At 35.7% G+C, this 21,736-nt stretch overlaps 1 protein-coding gene across 1 annotated transcript in view; it reads left to right on the plus strand.

Moving 5' to 3' along the window:
* LOC129219926 (antizyme inhibitor 2-like) overlaps positions 1-21,736 on the plus strand; it is a 143,008-nt gene that overhangs the window by 117,837 nt on the left and 3,435 nt on the right. Inside the window, exons 8-9 of the mRNA XM_054854243.1 lie at positions 314-458; positions 1,701-1,807. Of these exons, the coding sequence (XP_054710218.1) occupies positions 314-458; positions 1,701-1,807 (252 nt within the window). The remainder of the gene's footprint in view (positions 1-313; positions 459-1,700; positions 1,808-21,736) is intronic.

The raw sequence follows: 21,736 nt of genomic DNA on the forward strand, positions 1-21,736 counted from the left end.
TTTTATTGAAAAGGTTTCGGAATTCTTCAAAACAAAATCCAGGATGATTCCAGAAAGGTTACGAACTTTTAGCTGGAAACGTTCCTGTATTTTGTCCGATATGTTACTAGCAGAAATTAAACACATTAGCAGCCCATTATTTTCCAGGAACGCTTCGGAATTTATCTGCAGCGTATAGAAGAAAAGTCGAATTCGCAAACTCTCCTGCTTTGAAGCGCTTTGTCAAGATTTGCTTTTATCTATGCTATTATTTGTTTATTCAAACTTGATTTTTCGTAAGTTAAATAATCTCAAGTACAACTTCATCTTGCAGCTAAGTGAAGCCATCAGAGGGGCCTTGCGCAAATATTTCCCAGACCCCTCGGTACAGTTGATAGCTGAGCCCGGGTGCTACTTGGTAGCGTCAGCCTTTACTCTGGTCACCACAATCTTTGGGAAGAGACATACTTTGAAATCAGGTAGAGTTCATAATCCTCATATCCTCGCCTCAGTGCAATAATAGAATATCTTAGTGTTATTCCTGGGATTAAATGTCTTAGTGGTGCTCTGAGGTGACAATATATAATAGCCAATTCACTGATGGAGTAACCCTCCTGACGTCATTAATAATGAAGCTCGCATCACGGCATGATAATTTGATAATATTTTTTGGCAACCTTTGACATGCAGGAAATTGCTATAATTTTACAAGGCTGAACTGGATCCGGTAACTTAACTGTTTTACTGGTAAAACTAATTTTAAGAGAACGAAGAAACGAAAAAGTGGTCAACAATTAATAGGGCGAGATCCCACTAGGCTTGACCTACCCTCATCGAGTTTCCTAAAATTGTTACCATATATGGAGGAGTAAAAGTTGTAAATAAGTCGTGAAAGTAAGAATTTCTACCTCTTTCATGTGAACTGATCAGGGTTGCCAGGGGTTGAAAGTTGCCTAAAAAAGAGTAATTTACCCTCATCGAGTTTCCGAAAATCATTATCATAAATGAAGAGTAAAAGATGGAAAAAAAAACGCTAAACTAAACTAAGGTTGCCTACCGTTTTCAGCTCCCTAATCAGGGCTGTCAGGGGATAAAAGGTTTTGAATGAGGGAGATAACTAACCCCTCATCGAGTTTCCGGAAATTTGTTGCCAGAGGCTAAAAAATGCCTAAAAAAAGTAATTTACCCTCTTCGAGTTACTAAAAATTGTTGTCATAAATGAAGAGTAAAAGCTGTAAAGAAAACGTTAAAATAAGGTTGTCTACCTGTTACGAGTGAACTAATCAGGGTTGCCAGAGGCTGAAAAATGCCCCAAAATGAGTAATTTACCCTCATTGAAGTTCCAAAAATTGTTTTCATTAATGAAGAGTAAAAGCTGTAAAGAAAACGTTAAAGAAAGGTTGTCTACCTTTTTCCGGTTCTTAACCAGAGTTGCCAGGGTCTAAAAGGTGCCCAAAAATGATTAATTTACCTTCATCGAATTTCCACATAAATTATATAAAAAATAATGTAAGTAAAAATATTACAAAACCGATGGTATAGGGTTGCCTAAGCAAAAATGCTCCAATCATAGGGTTGCCGTTGTCCGAAGTTTCAATATTGAAATTTTGAATAGCGGTAACCCTATACGCGGCTACGTTACCGTAACACAGCCCCTCTGCTTTTCTAAAATCAAACTCGTTGATAAGTAAATGCTTTATACGTAAGTGTTCCTTTTTCAGGTGGTGACGAAGACCTTATTGAAGTGGATTACTACATCAATGAAAGCATTTACGGATCCTTTTTTAGGGGCATACAGACCTATGATGTCCATCCGAAACCTCTGCTGGTAACTTCAGTTTTTTTATTGTGAAATAAATTTTATATATATATATATATATATATATATATATATATATATATATATATATATATATATATATATATATATATATATATATATATATATATATATATATATATATATATATATATATATATATATATATATATATAATTCCAAAGACTATTTCTATTTAAATTTCGAGCAGAAAATCTGTCCCAAGTAAGTTTAAAAGTGTGCTTTTATTGTAGAGAGTCCCTGAATCTCTCACTGCTTCTCACAGCATCACTAAATATAGCTTTAAAATTGCATTTGTAGAATCTCTTAGTTGTAAAATGTCTGGGGAGAGCACTTCAACTTTATCCCTTTCCATAACGTTACACAGTCTCAAACAACATATTAGGTATTCTTAAATATCGAAACTTTCCCGAGGGAAAGCACCTACCTTCAACCTCCTAAAATAACATCTCAATGCATATTCCAAAACTGCTCTTCTATAGCTCCAATACCAAAAAGCTTCTGGGAAGGCGCTGAAACTTGACCTCTAAGATTCATTTTTTGGAGTTCCATTTCAAAACTCTTCTAAAAGATGGTTCCTCCCCCCCCCAAACGTTTTTCGCAACGTACGTCACTACCAAAGATAGCTTGTAATTGCACCTTTAAGACTTCATTTATCACCCTAATTCTCCTCCCAAAGATGGCCTAAAATTGCGTTTTTACATCTTCAAGTTTGAAGAATTTCCAGGGAGGGCTCTAATAACCATTGTTTTTGAATGTAACTCGAAATTTTGCTTTTAGAAATTTCCAGGGGAGAGCTTTGAACACTTCGTTCCCAAAGACAACGAAAATTAATTTAAACCTCGAAAAACATACTGTTAACAAAGCCTACGGCTTAAAACTTCGGTCTAGGAAGATTGGGCGCCGAAGATTGGGCGCCGAGCACTTTGGGCACCGGGAACTTTGGGCACGAAGCATTTTGGGCGCCGGGAACTTGGGCGCCGAGCACTTTGGGCGCCGGGAACTTTGGGCGCCGAGCATATTGTGCCCAGTATTCCCGGGGCCTAAAATGCTCGGCGCCCAATGTTTCCGGCGTCCAAAATGCTCGGCGCCCAATGTTCCTGGCGGCGAATTTTGAAACGCTTTCAATGCTTACGTTACGGTAGCTACCGGTTAGTTAATCACGTGACAGCTAATGATCACGTGCTCTAATCAACTGCTTAGAATGTTAACCGATTGATCATAGAACGCTGCGGTTAGTAACCCGTCGACCAGTGAGTTTCGTCGAGCTCACGGTGGTAGCTACCGGTTATTCGATCACGTGACATCTAATGATCACGTGCTTCAATCAACTAATCAACATATTAATACGGTAACCGGTTGATGATAGAACGCAGTGGTTAGCCACCGGTTACTCAGTGGTCGACCGGTTGGGATCGCCGAACAAAACGAATTACAGTACACTAGTCGACCCGTGCGGAACTCCGCACTGTGCTTCGAATCGTTTCATAAGGTATTTCGCTCTTTAAGAATTTCAAAGGAAGAACATTATGAAGAAGAACCGAAAAAAAAGTAAGCGCAGAAGAGAAGGCATGTAATTTAAAGACATGAGTAACAAAACCTCGTTAAATACAACGTTGTGATAATTTGATCATCGCTCACCTTTTGGTCGTACATATTTTCAATTCAAACATAAATATCATTAAAAGTGTGGCTGAGTAGTGACTCGTGAAAAAGCAATAATTGTGCATGTAAAAAAACAGGTTGTGGCAAATACAGTCCTGCCCATGTGAGGAAAAAAAAGAAACATTAAAGAGATATTTATTGGCACGGATTCGAATTGGCGCAATTCGGATTAACAGCCCGACACCCCAACAAACCTAGCAATTGCGCCTTCCTTTTTGAAAGCTATTCATTGAAGGAATGCGTAGTAAAAAACAGCAAAAAAAGTTTTTTGCCAAAAAAAAAAAAAAAAGAAGAAGAAGAAGAAGAAGATCATGCTTCTATGTTTTGTCATTAACCAGCATGATACGATTTAAAATTATTCGCAAAGCATGGAATTTGATTAAAGAATGACGGAGATCTCACATAGCGATTGAAACGAACATTCTAGAGAAGTAATAAATTAGATTGAAAATAAGTGTCTTTGAATATTGAACTATTTCACATAGAAGGTTGCTTAAACCGTTACGGCTTAAATGGCCGCACATGTTTCTCTTTTAATCGAACAGTTAAAATTCAAAACCAGAACCAGTTGAACTGAGTAAGTTTTTCAAGTGTAATTTTTCGAACGTAGACAAAATGTTTTTTTTTTTTTTTTCAGCAGAAAGCAGAGGAGTAGAAAATGATTTCTTGCTAATGAAGTTGATAATAATTTTAATGCTTTATATCGTATTCGCGCGAATAAAAAATTAAAGGTTTACTGGGGGAAACTCGTAGTTTTAATTTGGCGTGGTATTTTTTCATTTGTACAAAAGGTCGAACACTGCTATTAGAAACATCTACATTTCAGCATACAATGAAAATGTTTTTCTGCACAAAAAGGATTTCCTTTAGGTAAATCTAATACTTTTTTATGCTTACATTATGCTGAGTGGTCTGGATGTAGTCAAAGCTTAAAAAAAAAGGAAGAACACCCTTCGATTAACAGTCAACTTATCCGAATGATAACTGTAGCCTGCATAAAGGAGTCGAAACACCAAGTAGCATTCCCACAGCGTTTATTTTATTACGTTTGCATGTTATGAGCACATGTAATGCGTAATACTAATATAAATTTGATATAATGTCGGACTGCCCAAGCTTGCCCGAAGTTCAGATAGTTTATAGCCGAATGCTCTACCGAAAAAAACTTAGCAATTAAACCGAACAACTAAGTCTAGTGCTGTTAAGCTTTATTAAAATATGAACACACACAAAGGCTTTTTTTTTTTTTTTTTTTGCCGAAATCGACGTAAAAAATGGAAAACTGCATTAGAACTGTGCTTTAAAAAATGCATAAGAACTACAGGCAGCATCAAGGTTTTGAAACAGCAAGAGGCGATTTCGAAAACTTGAATTTTCGACCGTAAGTCTTTTTTTCGTCATTGGACAGCCTGATAATTTTTAAAATGAGAGGGGATTAATATATAAGATAAGATATTGAAGAAAAATGTTTTTATTTTTGAAAATTTTTACAATTTGTTATCGCAGGCTGCTTAAACCGTTATAACTTAGATGGCAGCACGTGTTCATCATTTAACAGCACGGTTAAAATACAAAATAATTGGAAACTAAGCTCTTTTTTAAGCGTAGCTTTTCGAATGTAGTAAAAATGTGATAAGCTATTTGTTTTTTAGCAAAAAGAAGAAAAAATATATATTTTACCCTTCAAATTGAGGTAGTATTTTATTTATTTGTACAAAGAGTCAAAAACTCATTAGAAGAATATATATTTCAATATACGATTTATTATTTTTTTTCTGAACAAAAAACAATTCTATTGTAGTCTGAAATCTTGAACCTGTTACTTATATTTTCGCTTACATTATGCTTTAATTTTCTTTCCAGAGCCAAAGCTTCAAAAAAAAAAAAAAAAAAACACGTGCAATTTCGAAGTAATTTAGCACAAAATCAATGAATGTTTTCATATCAGCAAGGAGCATTTCCTTCTCATTTATTCTATTCCCTCATACTTGTTATTCATTTAATTCAGTGTTCATGTAATGCGCGATATTTCTCTAATTTTTTTGTTGCAGATTGTCCGGACGTGGGCCCCAACACGTAATCTCCTGGTTACGAAGAGAACGCTCTGCCGATCAAGCTACTCAGCTCTGTCGGTCATAGCGCAAATTAAAGTTATAAGTTTGACCGAAAACCTTATTCTGGTTCTTTAAAACAGGTTTTTCGGCTAAAAGAAACAATTTTTAGACCTTGGGTCTATTTTTCGTCAGTAGCCAGCACCATAAGCTATAAAATTAGCCGTAAATCAAAGAAATCGATCAAGAATTGAGGGAAATTTCGCGTAGAAACCAAAAACAGGCTACAGAAATAATATATAAGGATATTATATCAGACAGCCCAAACTTGCCCGAAGTTCAGATAGTTTATAGCCGAACGCTCTACCGAAAAAAACTTATCAATTTAACCAAACAACTAAATCCAGTGCTTTTAAGCTTTATTAAAATATGAACACACACACAGGCTTTTTTTTGTTTGCCGAAAGCGACGTAAAAAATGGAAAACTGCATTATAACTTTGCTTTTAAAAATGCATAAGAACTACAGGCAGCATCAAGGTTTTGAAACAGCAAGGGGCGTTTTCGAAAACTTGATTTTTCGACCGTAAGTCTTTTTTTCTTCATTAGCCAGCCTGATAAGTTTTAAAATGAGAAGGGAATAATATATAAGATAAGATATTCAAGAAACATTTTTTTATTCTTGAAAATTTTTACAATTTGTTACCGCAGGCTGTTTGAACCGTTATGACTTAGATGGCAGCACGTGTTCATCATTTAACAGCACGGTTGAAATACAAAATAAATTGAACTATGCTCTTTTTTAAGCGTAGCTTTTCGAATGTAGTAAAAATGTGATAAGCTATTTGTTTTTTTGCAAAAAGAAGAAAAAATATATATTTTACCCTTCAAATTGAGGTAGTAATTTTTTTATTTGTACAAAAAGTCAAAAACTCATTAGAAGAATATATATTTCAATATACGATTTATTATTTTTTTCTGAACAAAAAACAATTCTGTTGTAGTCTGAAATCTTAAAACTGTTACTTATATTTTCGCTTACATTATGCTTTAATTTTCTTACCAGAGCCAAAGCTTAAAAAGCAAAAAAAAAAAAAAACGTACAATTACGAAGTAATTTAGCACAAAGTCACTTCAAGTATTCATATCAGCAAGGAGCGTATCCTTCTCATAACTTTTACTCCTTCATAGTTGCTATTCACTTAATTAAGTGTTCATGTAATGCGCGATATTTCTCTAATTTTTTGTTGCAGATTGTCCGGACGTGGGCCCGAACACGCATTCTCCTGGTTACGAAGAGAACGCTCTGCCGATCAAGCTATTGAGCTCTGTCGGTCATAGCACAAATTAAAGTTATAAGTTTAACCGAAAAAATCATTCTGGTTCTTTAAAACAGGTTTTTCGGTTGAAAAAAACAATTTTTAGACCGTGGGTCTATTTTTCGTCAGTAGCCAGCACCATAAGCTTTAAAATAAGGCGTAAATCAAAGAATTCGATCAAGATTTGAGGAAAATCTGGCGTAGAAACCAAAAACAGGCTACAGAAATAATATATAAGGATTGGCGTAATGAGAAATAAAAACGAGCGCGTTCTATTAAACAGCATGGTAACCTGGATACATTAAAGCAACCCCGAGTAAAATGCAAATAGAGCCGCCCCTTTAAATTGTGAGGTAGAATTTGCATGCGAAATATTGCTGTTTAAAGTTTTAGTTCGTTTTAATTTCACGATTTACTGTTGTGAAGTATTTCCGTTTTCGTAGGGTTTCTTCTAAATCGTAATTTACATCTGTATTGTTGTTATGTTTGGAAAATTCTGCTTGCTGTAAACATTCGCAATAAACTCACATTGAAAGAAACGCAGAACATGGTAGATAATACATGCTGTTTCAAAATGAGTTTCTTTGACTGTTGATTTTTTTTTTAATATTCTTGAGAATAGTAACTGAAATACGATCTGAGTGTGCTTCTCTTATGTTGTTGATGTTTTAATTTATTGGTTTTCTCTGAATAATATGTTGAAGATTTTGGTTAGTTCATAAAGTTTTTTAACAATAAAAATGTCGTGAGAAAATCTGTAAAAAATACTACCATTTAATGGTCTAAGAAATACATTTTATCTCAGGAAAGAATATAATCCTTTTCATTTAATTTGTAATTTCACCTTCATCTGTCTCAGTTTTTAGTTTTATAAAAAAAAAATAAAAAGGGGAAAGGATGTGTGGGAAGATGTTGAGTCACTGCTCCTATGCTCTCTGGTGCTCGTGAGAATTTGAGCGACCTGTGTCAGCCTTTGCACACTCCCCCCCCCCCCATTTCCTAGAAAAAATTGAAATGACACGTTTGGCTACCACCAACTACTCGCAATCAGTAGTCATTGGCCCCAGGAACTGTAAGCTGTTCCATTTCGATTGTTTTATGCTCCGAGCTTGTGTCACTCTTTAACTGTACTAAATCATTATAGTCTAATAGGTGTGAGTTCTGTATGCTAATGATAATAATATATTCAGAGCTCTAAAAGTTTTTTTTTTTTTTGGCCTTGTTAATTTTGCCTGAATAAACTGATAATTGATAACAATTTGCAGATTGCACCAAAATCTTAATTATATTAAAATGTTCCCTATCAAAGGAGTTTACAGCAAATATTGTATAATTGACTTTGAATTCATAGCACCTGTGATAGTTAAGTTAGAGGGGGAGGGGAGCCAAAGTGGAGCCCTTGGCTCATTGGTGGATTTGCGGGGGTGCCAGGGGGTGCGCGGCACCCCCAACAATTTTGGTTGGATTCTCAGAGAAAATATAAAAGAAATATATCAGGAGGAAATATATATTTCTTCTTAGGAATTGTATAAAACAACTTATATATTTCTACAGCTAATTGCAAGTTAATTTACTTAAAAGCAAACCTAAAAAATACAATAATATGCAGCTTATTGTGTGACCCATCACCACTCATCGCCAGTGCGAGAGAAATTGTGCTACACGAATTAAAAGGAAGTATTTCTCCATTTAAAAAAGAAAGATGATAAATAATTACATAAATCAAATAAAAACATTCCTTTAATTATATTTCAGTGCTGTATTATATAACAACTTTTATACTCTGTAATTGGGTATGTATTGGTATAACACTACAATTTTCTTTTTCTTTAAAACAACCATGGCTAATTGAGTCAAAAAATATGGCTATTGTGATATATTTCCTCAAAAACGATATAAAATCCTTACACATCATTCCAGTAAACAGTGCAATAAAATCACTCTGAAATCAACTAAAATCCAACATTTCCACTGTAAAATTTCAAAAATTTCTGAAGGAGTGGGCAGGGCTATCACTGAGTTCCACTACTAAAAATAGTTGCTTTAGTTGCCTTTAATACGAGTAATAGTCTCCAAAATAGTTACCAAGTACAGAAAATATAGTTTCTAAAACAGTCTCTTATTTTTTTAAAAAAATAGCATTTATATCATATTAATGCAATGAAGTGGGACAGACCTACGCGGGACAAATTTTCTCTAAAAAACCTTTTTAAAGGAAAACTTTAAAAAATATTTTTCAAATTTTAGCCCAACCCTGAATAAATACTATAGAAACCAGCACTGACACATTCTAACATAATTTCTTATTGTCTCACTGTTAATTAAAGATAACAGTGAAAGACTATGAAAAGAGCTCGAAACGTCACATTCATGATATTTCCGATCGAAAGAAAATTAGCTCTCGTTTTAAAAAAAAATGAATGCATAGTACGAATGGAAGAAATTAAAAACCAAAAAACAGTTTAAAAAAAGGGGAAGAAGAAGTAGTTGTGAAAACAAACTTTTTTCAGAAATCGCGATTGCAAAAACTAATCCTTTACAAAAATCGCGCTCGCAAAAACGATACTTTTACGAAAATCGCGATCGTAAAAACGAAACTTTTTTATACAAAAATATAATCAACACATTTTTTCTGGTCGTAAATGTTTTATGACATTTCATTTTCCTACTTTTTAAAATAATTGTTTTCAAAAATTAAACGCGGTAAAACTTTTCATTTTCCCCCGCTAACTAGGGGGTCAACCCCCTAGTTACCGGGGGAGTCAAAGTGCTGAATCGCCACCCCCGAAAAGTATGCCGCTCGAGGCGGACCACTCTCTTCGCCCCACCCTAGCTACGCCACTGCTGTATTGTTGCACCCCCAGAATTCACAGCCTAAATCCGCCTATGCCTTGGCTACTGCATTCTTGCACCCTTTGAACTTGTTCGTTTCCGTTTTTTCCCTTACATTCATGGCATGTGAAGCAATCCGGAAAACTTGCAGAAGGGGTTGCTATTCATATTGTATTGTAATTAACTCTGAATTTGGAGCACTTCAGAAGTGATTGGTAGTCGGGGGAAAGGGAGGGGGAGGCTCTTGAGCCAAAGTAAGCATCCTACAACTTGTGAGCCACCCATGTTTTTCTTTTTTAGGTTCAAAGCAATCCATATAAGTTTGCAGAAGGAGCTTGCAGTTAATTATTCTTGCATTATAATTAATTTTGAATTCATGGCACTGTGGAAGTGGAAGGAAAATTAGGGGAAGGAAAAGATCTGAAGCCTAAGTGAGCGCAAGATATGGCACGCTTCTCCATGACATTCAATCGTCTTCTCTAATTCATACTTTGTGCAGAATAGGGAGCTGAATAAGATTCAGTGCAAAGGCTTGTGAGAGCCCATGGTGCTCCTACCAATCCTTACGCCCTTATAAATGAAGAACCTTTCAACAGAAGACATTTTGGCAAAACCTTATTCTTTTCAAATTCAAAGAGTCGGAGTCATTTTTCCTCCAATTCCTCAGCCTTGGTTACCACCTGCTTTCTCGACACTAGCTGGCTTATTAGTAATGGCAGATTAAATCAATTAAATTACCTGTCTTATTGGTAAACTTGCAGCTAGTAAATGTATTTCATTTAATGATAGTTGCTTTGAAATAAAAACTTTTTGCAATTGCTAATTAACAGTGAAATAAGAATCAAACAGATCAAAGTGATATGGCATCAAAAAAAAAAAAAAAAAAAAATTGAGAAAACTATAAGAAAGGCCCACATATCTTTCAAGATTCAAGACAGGAACTTAACATTTTGTTTGATTGCTGCTTCCAATTTGAAAGTTAATGATGATTATGAGCAAGATTTGAAGAAAAACATTTTTTTTACACATTTGTCAATTATGCATGTATGACATCCAGAGACTGCAATTTCATCCTTGTTATGGACTCATCAGTCTGGAATGTTCAATCACCAAGTAGAAGGCAGATGTCATCTCATTGAAGCTAAGAGTGCCAACAAACCGGTAACTAAATTTAATTGAGCAAATCACAAGGGTTCACAGCAGTGGTGTGCTTCAACTAAACAATCGAAGGCAATGCATATATAAAGCAGAAAGTTACCGTCCTTAAGACTGGGCTAGAGCAGAATTACATGCAATATACTGACATCCCAGTCATGATATCCAGAGACTGCAGTTTCATCCTTGTTATGGGCTCATCAGTCTGAAATATTCAAGAACCGAGTTTGAAAGGCAGATACGAGACTCATTCACTTTGAATGAGATGATTTCCGTATGTTGCCTGTAGTTCTACCTTAGCCCTAGCTAAAAGGTGGTAAACTGCTTTATACCCATGCTTTGCTTTCAATTGACGAGTTGAACTGCACCATTGCTGGGGACTCTCGCTGGTGTGTTAATTTTAATTTAGCTACCAGTCTGTTGGCACTCTAAGCATCAATGAGATGACATCTGCCTCCAGCTTAGTTATTGACTGTTCCAGACTGATGAGTCCATAACAATGACGAAACTGTAGTCTCTGTATGTCATAACCAGGCTGTCGGTATATTGCATATCTACCTTAGCCCTGGATAACTTAATGCTGAATTGTTCCATACATGTTTTTCTACAACAATGTAATTTTCTTTAAAAGTTGGGAATCACTGTAGACCCCTTGTCAGCTAGGGCTTGCCAGCCCTCCATAAATATATCACTTGGATTCCTAGCTAGGCCCAATATAGTTCGGGCAAACCTAACCTGGGAATATTGTAAAGGCTACGCAAATCCTAATCACAGCATTACAGAGCTGCCGGTTAGGTTTACACCAGGCAGACATGGCCTCTTGTTGACCCTGTCGAAATTTAAACTTCCTATAAGCAGGCCTGTCATTTAGGAGGGTCAATTGCCTCACCCTTAGCTTTGAGAAATTAATGTTACATATAAGGGGTTGTAGTTCCTGCAATAAAATTTGCATTGAGTAAACACCCTCTCCCACCCCTCAAACCCTGGAAAAATTCGAAATGACAAGCCTGCTTATACGAAGTATTAGCAGTTCAGGAATACTAAGAAATTAAGAATTTCTGTACTTATTCATGTCTTAAGCAAACCAATGTGATTTTAGCCAATTGTAATAATTACTGTGAATAAGAAACAATTACCTTTTCACAGATTATAGGTAGTTCAAGTATTTGGTAAATATTCACTTCAAATTACTTCAGAGTTACCAGAAGATTAGATTTCAGTGGCTGATTTATGGGTTTAAGAGGCCCATTGAAATATATTTTTGGGGACCCCTTTGTCTGTAATTATCATCATAATTGGCTGCATAGCCCATTGCGAGCCTTGGCCTATTTCAGGAGATCCCGCCAGGCTGTCCTCTTCTTTGTCGTTGACCTGCAGTTTTTGATTTTAATGAAATCAAAATCAGAGTCCACACAGTCGACCTATCTTGTTTTTGGTCTACCCATTGGTCGCTGTCCAAATGGGACCTCACTAAAGACCGTCAACGCAGCTCTGTCATTTTCCATTCTTGAGAAATGACCAGCCCATCTCATTGTTTAGTTTGGTAAATTTCAAAATATTGATATTTCTATAAAGTTTATTAAGTCTTTGTCTATCATAGAACTAAGTAAAAAAAAAATAATAAAAAAAAGGACTGCAATTTTGAATTATCTTTATAGCCTTATGGTCCTGGGAGCCCCTTACGATTTGCAACATGGTAGATCTGCCATTCCATCTTTAGAATTTTTTTTTTTTTTTTTTAATTGTCTTGATGCTGTCCTAGATATTTTGGTCTAAACTCGGATTTTTTTAATGCAGAACCAAAATACATCATAGCTTCAGAACAACAGTAACATACCTAATCACAGATATAACACTAAGATATCTTACTGTTGCTTTGAGGGGACAATATAGGTTTTTTTTAAAAGAAACACAACCGAGATTTTATTAGTATTTAAAATAAATTGATATGATATTCCGTTATCATTCTTTATTTTCAACTTTAACTTTTTAATCACCAGTAGGATTGCAGGAAAAGTAGGAAAAATTCTTAATATTTTCTGACTGTTTTACAACCCAACTAGTTTTTAACTCATAAGTAAAATGCATTTTAATATTTTTCGGAAAATATAAAAGGAATATCGGCTGCAATTTGAATTATGCGTAACTTCAACGCACAGAAGAATCAAACTGAAGTATATTTACGAATTAAAATACATTGAATCAATACTGAATTAAAAGAAATGTCAAATATATACTAAAAAATTCATATATTTTTTACATTATATTAGTCAACAATATAACAACTTTTTAGTAACGCTAACAAAATTCGTGGTTGTTTAACAATATAAGATTGTATGTGACAAAACATAAGTTTCAAGGATTTAAAATATAATAAGAGTTAAAATATGAAAGCCATAACGTATGAAGATGAAGCCAAGCTTTCACGACTGCACAAGTAGCATTTGTAAACAAATACAAATGTGACGACCAGCAACAGGCTCTGGGCCCAGCTAGGCTGGTCCTAGTCAATTAATTAGTCCCCAATGAAGATCAATGGCCCTCTTAAAGCTATCCACTCCCTTGCTCATTACCACCTCTTCCGGTAAGCTATTCCAAGTGCCCACGACCCTGCTAAAGTAGTAGTTTTTCCTGATTTCCAAGTTAGCCTGAGATTTAAATAGCTTAAAACAATGACCCCTTGTCCTGCTTTCCCCGCAAAAATTTAATCCATTTACATCTTTCATTTTGATAAATTTAAATAACTGAATCATGTCCCCTCTGACTCTCCTTTGCTCCAGGCTATACATGTTAAGCCTATTAAGTCTGGTATCATAATCTAAATCTGAGAGTCCCCTTACTAATTTAGTTACCCTTCTTTGAACCCTTTCCAATACAAAAATATCTTTCTTCAAATAAGGCGACCAAAACTGAACAGCATACTCCAAATGAGGTCTTACTAAACTCCTATATAAAGGCAGAAGAACTTTCTTAGATTTGTTAGAAATAGATCTATTGATGAACCCAAGCATTTTGTTGGCTTTGTTACTAGCAATACTGCACTGTTGACTAAACTTGAAGTCCTGATTTATAAAGATACCCAGATCCATAACATTTTCTGCCTGATTTATGACTGAACCCTGTAAACGATATCTCATACGCTTATTTCCATGACCTAAGTGTAGCACTTGACATTTCCCTACATTAACTGCCATACCCCATTTATCTGCCCACTTAGTAATATGATCTAAATCCCCTTGCAGCTGTTTTACTTGTTCTTCATTTTCGACAATCCCCATAACTTTTACATCGTCAGCAAAACAATTCATGCTTCCAGAAATATTTTCATTGATGTCATTCATAAATATAATAAACAAAAGAGGCCCTAAAACTGATCCCTGAGGAACCCCACTTAAAACATCACTCCAATTAGAATGATTTCCTCTCACAACTACTCTTTGCTTCCTACCGGTAAGCCAATTCCTAACCCAAAGTAAAGTTTTTCCTCCTATTCCAATGTCAGCTAACTTGCTGAGAAGAGCAACATGCGGTACCTTGTCAAAAGCTTTTTGAAAATCAATATAAACAACATCCACACATTTTTTGTTATCTAAAGCTGAGGTAACCTTGTCGTAGAAATGCAATAAATTAGTAGTACAGGATTTACCTTTCCTGAAACCATACTGCAAACTAGTCAACAGACTATTAGTCTCTAAGAACTTCATGATCTTAATTTTGATCAATGTTTCGAAAATCTTACAAATCACCGAAGTCAAACTAACAGGTCTATAATTCCCAGCAATACCTTTAGACCCCTTTTTGAAGAGTGGCGTTATGTTAGCCAGCTTCCAGTCCTCTGGCACCGTTCCCGAGTTATAAGAAGCATTGAAGATATTCAAAATAACATCCACTAATTCCTCTGCACATTCAACTAAAATTTTTGGATAAATATTATCTGGTCCCGGAGCTTTAGTTGCTTTAATCTTTTTCAAATGAAATAAAACCTCCTCCCTGGAAAATACAAAATCCTCAAGCTGTATAATAGCTTGTGTCTTGTTAGTGTCAACTGTTGAGATACAGTTATCGTTAAACACACTGGAAAAAAAGTTATTTAGAACATTTGCAATATCCCTATCGTTTTGAATTAAATTTCCATACTCATCAACCAAAGGCCCAATTTGACTGTTTCGAGCTTTCCCAGAATTAGCGTAAGCAAAAAACCTCTTAGGGTTCCCATCAATGTCATCTGCCAGCCTTTGTTCCAATTCTCTTTTCTGAATCCGTACCAAGTACTTAAAATTTCGCCTTGCCTTACCATACTGGAGCCTCTCCGCACTCTGACCAGTTTCTTTAAACTTACGAAAAGTGGCTTGCTTATAATTAAGAGCTTCTTTAGTCTCCCTGCAGAACCACATGGGCCAAATTTTGGTACTAACACCTTTTCTCCTAAATGGAACATAGTCCCCAACCGTTTTAGCAAGTTTATCCTTAAATTCCGTCCACTGCTGATCTACGTCGCTATTTTCCAATCCTGACGAAAAAACCTCTTTCAAGCTCTGCCTAAGTGCAACAAAATCAGTGTTTCTGAAATTGGGCACAAACCTAAAATTATCATCTTTGCACACTTCAAATTTAACTCGGAATCTAATACTGTTATGATCACTATCTCCAATATGCTCCCCTACACACAACCCCTGAACAAAACTACCTATGTCACAAAAAACTAGATCCAAAATCGCCTCCTCTCGAGTTCCCTGAGTTACAACTTGATCTGAGAAACAGTCACCAATTACTTTTAAAAATTCCTCTTTTTTGCCATTACCAGGATAAAAATTATTCCAATCAATACCCGGAAATTTGAAATCCCCCATAATGATAACGGATCCCTTACTGGACATGTCACTAATAATACTGTACATCTGTTTATCTTGTCCCTGGTTTGAATTAGGTGGCCTATAAATGTTTCCAAAGCGTAGCTTTTCGCCCTTACTGCTCATCAACTCCAGCCAAACCATATCAATATCAGTAGGCTTATCATTTATGACCAATTCATTGCAAATAAAATTGTCTCTAACATAGAATAAAACCCCACCACCTCTTTTACCTACTCTATCCTGTCTGAACAAATTATACCCAGCAATATGTAATAACTCTGCATCAGATTCGGTAGCCCATGTCTCTGTAATTCCAATAACATCCAACTTCTCATCCATAACTATGCTTTTCAATTCATCCATCTTGTTCCTAATACTGCGAGCATTGGTATAGAAAACTTTAAGCATGCCTAAGTTGCTTTTATTTAACACCCTGAAATTTCCTAAATTACAATTGTTAACATTACTACTCTTGTTCGTCACTTTATTTCCATTTCTAGCAATACCCAAAAAAATTTCATTCTCTCGATACCTGATGCTTGAACCATGCCCCCCATTCCAACTTAGTTTTTTGACTCCGAAGCCCTTAAAATTAATCCACTAACCATTTTGACCCCTGTAGAGCTCAGATGCAGGCCATCCCTAGCAATCCAATCCCGTTTACAATGACTCCATACATCAATGAACCTGATACTGCGCTTTTCGCAAATTGACTTCAGTAGCAAGTTCATACACCTCGCAGGTTGATTTAGCCAGCTCCTATGCACTCCATACCTGGAAAGCAAACCAACCACTTGGACATTCGTCGAAAAGCTGGTTGCTTTATCCAACAGGGATTCCCATTCCCTAGAAAACTCCTCCTTTTTACTGTGGCCTACATCATTTGTTCCCACCCACAAAGTAACCATGTCCTCCTTATTCACCAAATTCCAAGCCACGCTTACTCTTTTGAGCACTAGGTGGCGGGCTGCACGGGGTCACTCAAAACTTCCGGCGGAAGTCTTATTTGTATTGCTTCTTACGACGAATTGCTCTGTTTACGTATCTGTAATTTGATTGAATTTTTTAAATTAATCATGAATTTCAAAGGCGCAAAATTTTCGTAAAAAGAGCGGATGTTGTTCTGCTTTCGGGTACAGCATCAGGACAGGAGCAAATAAGATGTCAGAAATAAAGATGTTCAAATTTCTAAAGGTCCTGATCGTCGAATCAAAGCCAATGCTTTAAAGCGAAAGGATTGAATCTTAATGAATATTATGTAGTAAACACACTTTGTGCGATGTATTTACGAGCTGGAAACATTCACCTTAATTTCATCAGCTTTGTATTTTTACTGTAATGTGTGAAGATCTATATTGATCTATATTAAATTGATTATTAGAAAAACTCAACCTGAACAATTTTTTATTTGCTTCCTGCAAAGCTGAAAGTTTCCAGTGTTTTGACGGGTTTCAAACAGTTTGATTTGTGTGATTAAAATAAAGAACCACTATTCATTACCTCATGAGAAAAAAACTTCCCATAGCTCGAACTATCAATAACTCGAACCATTTAACCCGTCTCTTGGGACTTCGAGTTATTGACGGTACTTTAATATTAGGCGCTCTAAATTGTAAATAAATTTAGATATTCGACAATCGGTAAACAAACACATTAATTAAAGTTATAGTATAGTATCATAGTACAGCTATTATTATTACATTCAAAGCAATTTTAACGCATTAGAAAGCACTCGGATATTAAATTTAAATTTTGTTATCTTTCAATTTTTTTATGCCTATATCAATCTTGCTACAGAAGCAAGTTGATTAAACAAAAAAAAAGTGATGAACAAATATGTAATAAAATATATTAAATATCAAACCTGAAAATTAGGTAGCAACTGTAAACCAATAAGTGTGTGTGAACTGAAAAGCGACAACAGGAAAATTGATTGAATATGACACCAAAACTCCCTGTCATAGCCATTCTGTGTGAACACAGTGCAGAAAAGCTTCCATCTTTGAAAAAATAGCTCTTCAACTTAAGAATAGGAATTACAATTCACAACATATACTTGCAATCCAGTAGATTTGTGATTCTTGAAAGCAGACTTTGTATCAACTTTATTTCTGTTTAGGAGGTATTCATAAATGCTTATCATTGAAATCACGGTAATGATCGACAAACGAATAAGACTCGTTTTTTTTTTTTTTTCCTTATTTCTGTACTTAAAGGATCAGGAAAATCAGATCCGTTGATCGACAATTTTTGAGAGTAGCAAAGCCTATTATACTCATTTCGTGCATTAAAATACGCAAAAGACATGATTCTACCTAGAACTGAAAGAAAACAAAATTGCCTGAACACTGTAAACATCAATCGTTAGCAATAGATTCGCCATCCATTTACTAAAGGATCGGTAAGGTCACAGCCATTGAAAGATAATTTTTAACAATAACTAAGTTTGTCTTTCTCATTTAATGCATTGAAATACGCAGAAGACATTATTCTGCTTTTTAAAGAAGCACAACAAAATCGCTTTCGCTATGAACCCACTATATCTAGCAATGGAGATTGGCGCTTAACCGGAAATAAGACTCGCTACTTCCGGTCTACGTCAGAGGTTTGTTTGTTTATTTAGGATATTTGGTGAATTCAATACTCCCTTCTTTTCAGCAACCATATTAACGTCTTTTACCCGAGCCCCTGGTAAACAACACCTAAGCCACCTTACGCTTTACTCTCCCAACTGTGTTACCCACCTCCCTTACCATAGAGTCCCCCAAAATTACACCCTTAGTTTCCCAATCTAACTCCTCATTTGAAACTTCCCCCTGAATCTCTGGAACATTTATACCCTCTACTAACTGGGCTTCCAAAACTAGCATCTTAAGGTATCCGACTACGTTGAAAAGGCGATTTTCGACCAAAATTCACTTTTTCTCAAAATAGTTTTATTCAACAGCCCCATTCTTTAAGATTATGAAACATTTTGGTTTTATAATCTACGCGAATTAGAACTCACGTTATAAGCATTTGAATACTAAGCATCTGCAGTATAACGCGTGTTAAGTCGAATCTTTACTTACGTTTTTTGAAGAATGCAATTATTTCTCGATACTGGCTACGGAAAACATAATTTTGCAAATTCTATTCAGTATTCAAGCATGAAATTTGGCATGCCTGTCTTGCAAGTACTTGTGAGTGGAACAGACCACAGATTATGTAAATGATGAAATATTTTTTGATTTATAGCTTTTTTACCGAAAAAGGGTGACAAATTTTTGAGAAATTTCTGGATAAAGTCACGTAATTTATCATAAACCTTAAAATTCTTGAAATATTTCTTAACCTGCGGTCTGTTTCATGTGTAATATTTATACATGTGAAAAAATCTAAGCAAATTGTATATAGCTAGTTAATTTTTATTAATACAGTGTTTCTCCTAACTGGTAATTTTCAGTCTTTTTTGCCAAAAAATCACCCATTTAAAAAAAATATATTGATATTATGGTTTATTTTTAAGCAAAATACATGTTTTAAGATCATTCTGCTTCTAAAAAAACATTAATATTATTTCATAATAGTGTTTTAAAAAAAAACTGCTCCGAACCTAGTCGGATACCTTAAGTCTTAAGTCTGAGAGTTCAGCACATTTAGTGCAAATATAATCCTCCTCAAAAACAGACTCATTTTCCCCCTTATAACTTAATTTATAAGTCTCAATACAAAATTTAACTAGCGTAATATTTATACACGACTTGCAACATTTAAAAACTTGATACATATTGTGTTCAAATAATTGTTTAATTATACCAAGAATATCGTTCAGAGTTTTAAAAATACAGAACTTTATGACAATCGCGACTATTACAATGAACTTTGTTTTCAAACACAGGTTGCAAGCAGAGGCGCTTGAGCAGAGCATAAGCAGCATTGAACGCGCTCCGCAAAGAGCAGCACTGCGAAATTCTCGCCAACCATTTTGGCAGCTTCCGAATTTCGCCAATGCACTGTAATTGAGAGGGTTTCAAAATTCGCTTGCCGGCGCCGAAAGTTCCCGGCGTATAAAATGCTCGGCGCCCAAAGTTCACGGCGCCCAAAGTGCTCGGCGCCCAAAGTTCCCGGTGCCCAAAGTGCTCGGCGCCCAATCTTCGGCACCCAATCTTCCCATTTCGTTAAAACTTTAATGTCAAATAATTTCCATAGGGAGAGCCACTAGATTCCCAAAGTCACAAAAAGTATTGCTGTTTAATAAAACTAAGTTTTTAAGAACTTAACTTTAACAAATTTTCCAAAGGAGGACTTTCCCAAAGCAACCACAAGATGTGTTTCGCCTTTTTTTTTTTGAGAATTATATGGGAGTGAAAACTTGTTATAGAGTCCGCTTTGTTGCAATTGATCCCTTGAACTGTGGGATGGGGGAACCGTGCTAAACATGGCAATTTGTTTCACGAAGCTGATCCACCATTTTGGAGCCCTTTTTTTAATCGATCAAAGAGCTTCAAGATTCAGGTCCTGGAAGCTAAAAACTTGTATAGGTGAGTTTCAAAGGCATGTCTGCACCTCTATGAAATTTCATTCAAATCGGAGATGGGCGGGTGGGGACGACGAGGTCACGACATGATGGAATGACTCTGTTTTCGAAGAAACTTTTGGAAACCTAATAGCGACCTTTCTTATTTTCTGTGATGTGCTATACAGAAAAATTTTTGAGCCTTTATACAGTGACGTAGGGGGGGGGGTGATTGTGACGTTTCTGGGAACATGAATTGTTTTGCTGATGATGTCAAAGTTATGGGGAGTAGAAAATTAAGAACAAGCAAATCAGCTGCAGGAGGATCTAGATCGTATTACGGAGTGAGCTGATAAATGGGGTATGGCTGTTAATGTTGGGAAATGTCAAGTGCTACATTTAGGGCATGGAAATAAGTGTACAAGTTATTATTTGCAAGGTTCAGTCATTAGTCAGGCAGACAAAGTTATTGATCTGGGGCTCTTTATAAGTCAGGATTTAAAGTTTAGCCAACAGTGCAGCATTGCTAGTAACAAAGCCAATAAGATGCTTGGGTTTTTCAATAGATCTATTCCAAACAAATCTAAAGAAATTATTCTGCTCTTATATAGAAGTTTGGTAAGATCTCATTTGGAGTCTGCTGTTCCGTTTTGGTCTCTTTATCTTAAGAAAGATATTAAGAAAGATATTCATGTATTGGAAAGGGTTCAAAGGCGGGCTACAAGGCTAATAAATGGACTTTCTCACTTAGACTATGATCCCAGGCTTAGAAGGCTAAAAATATAGTCTTGAGCAAAGAAGAGACCGAGGGTACATGATTCAGTTGTTTAAATTTATTAAAATGAAAGATGTTACGGGGCTGAAGTTTAGCACTGAAAACAGGACAAGGGGTCATTGTTTTCAGCTATTTAAATCTCAGGCTAACATGGATATTAGGAAAAATTATTATTTTAGCAGGGTAGTGGAACTTTGGAACTGCTTACCAGAAGAGGTGGTAATGAGCACAGGAGTGGATAGTTTTAAGAGGGCGATTGATCTTCACTGGGGATTGTAAATTGACTAGGACCTGTCTAGCTGGGCCCCAGAGCCTGTTGCTGGTCGTCACTTTTGTATTTGTATTTGTAGATGGGCTCTTGCTCTATATAAGTCTTATATAGCAACTCTAGTAGAGGGTAAAGGACAAAATGGAATATGTCAGATCGCATTTTCACAACAATGGGATTATGTGAGAAGTTTTGGTCGACCAATTAACGACGAATGTATGTGAAATTCTGCAAAACTTCTGAAATAAACATTTAACAGCAAGAATCCGATAATTGTTTACGTAGATTGAGGCTGTTTCCGGGCCAAGGCAAACTGCTGACCCCATGTTCATTTTTCCATTTCTGAACCTGCGTGTGAGTTTAAAGGAAAAAAATTACTTAACCCCATGTCAATTTAAGTCTAATGGCAGCATAAAGGTTTTTAAATTGTTACTTACCAGTTTTGCGCTATGGCAAGGAGCAGAATCATCCTGGAAAATGAGGTTTGGAACTGAAGTAAAGT

This window comes from Uloborus diversus, chromosome 4 (genome assembly GCF_026930045.1).
Source record: "Uloborus diversus isolate 005 chromosome 4, Udiv.v.3.1, whole genome shotgun sequence".
NCBI classification, from domain to species: domain Eukaryota; kingdom Metazoa; phylum Arthropoda; class Arachnida; order Araneae; family Uloboridae; genus Uloborus; species Uloborus diversus.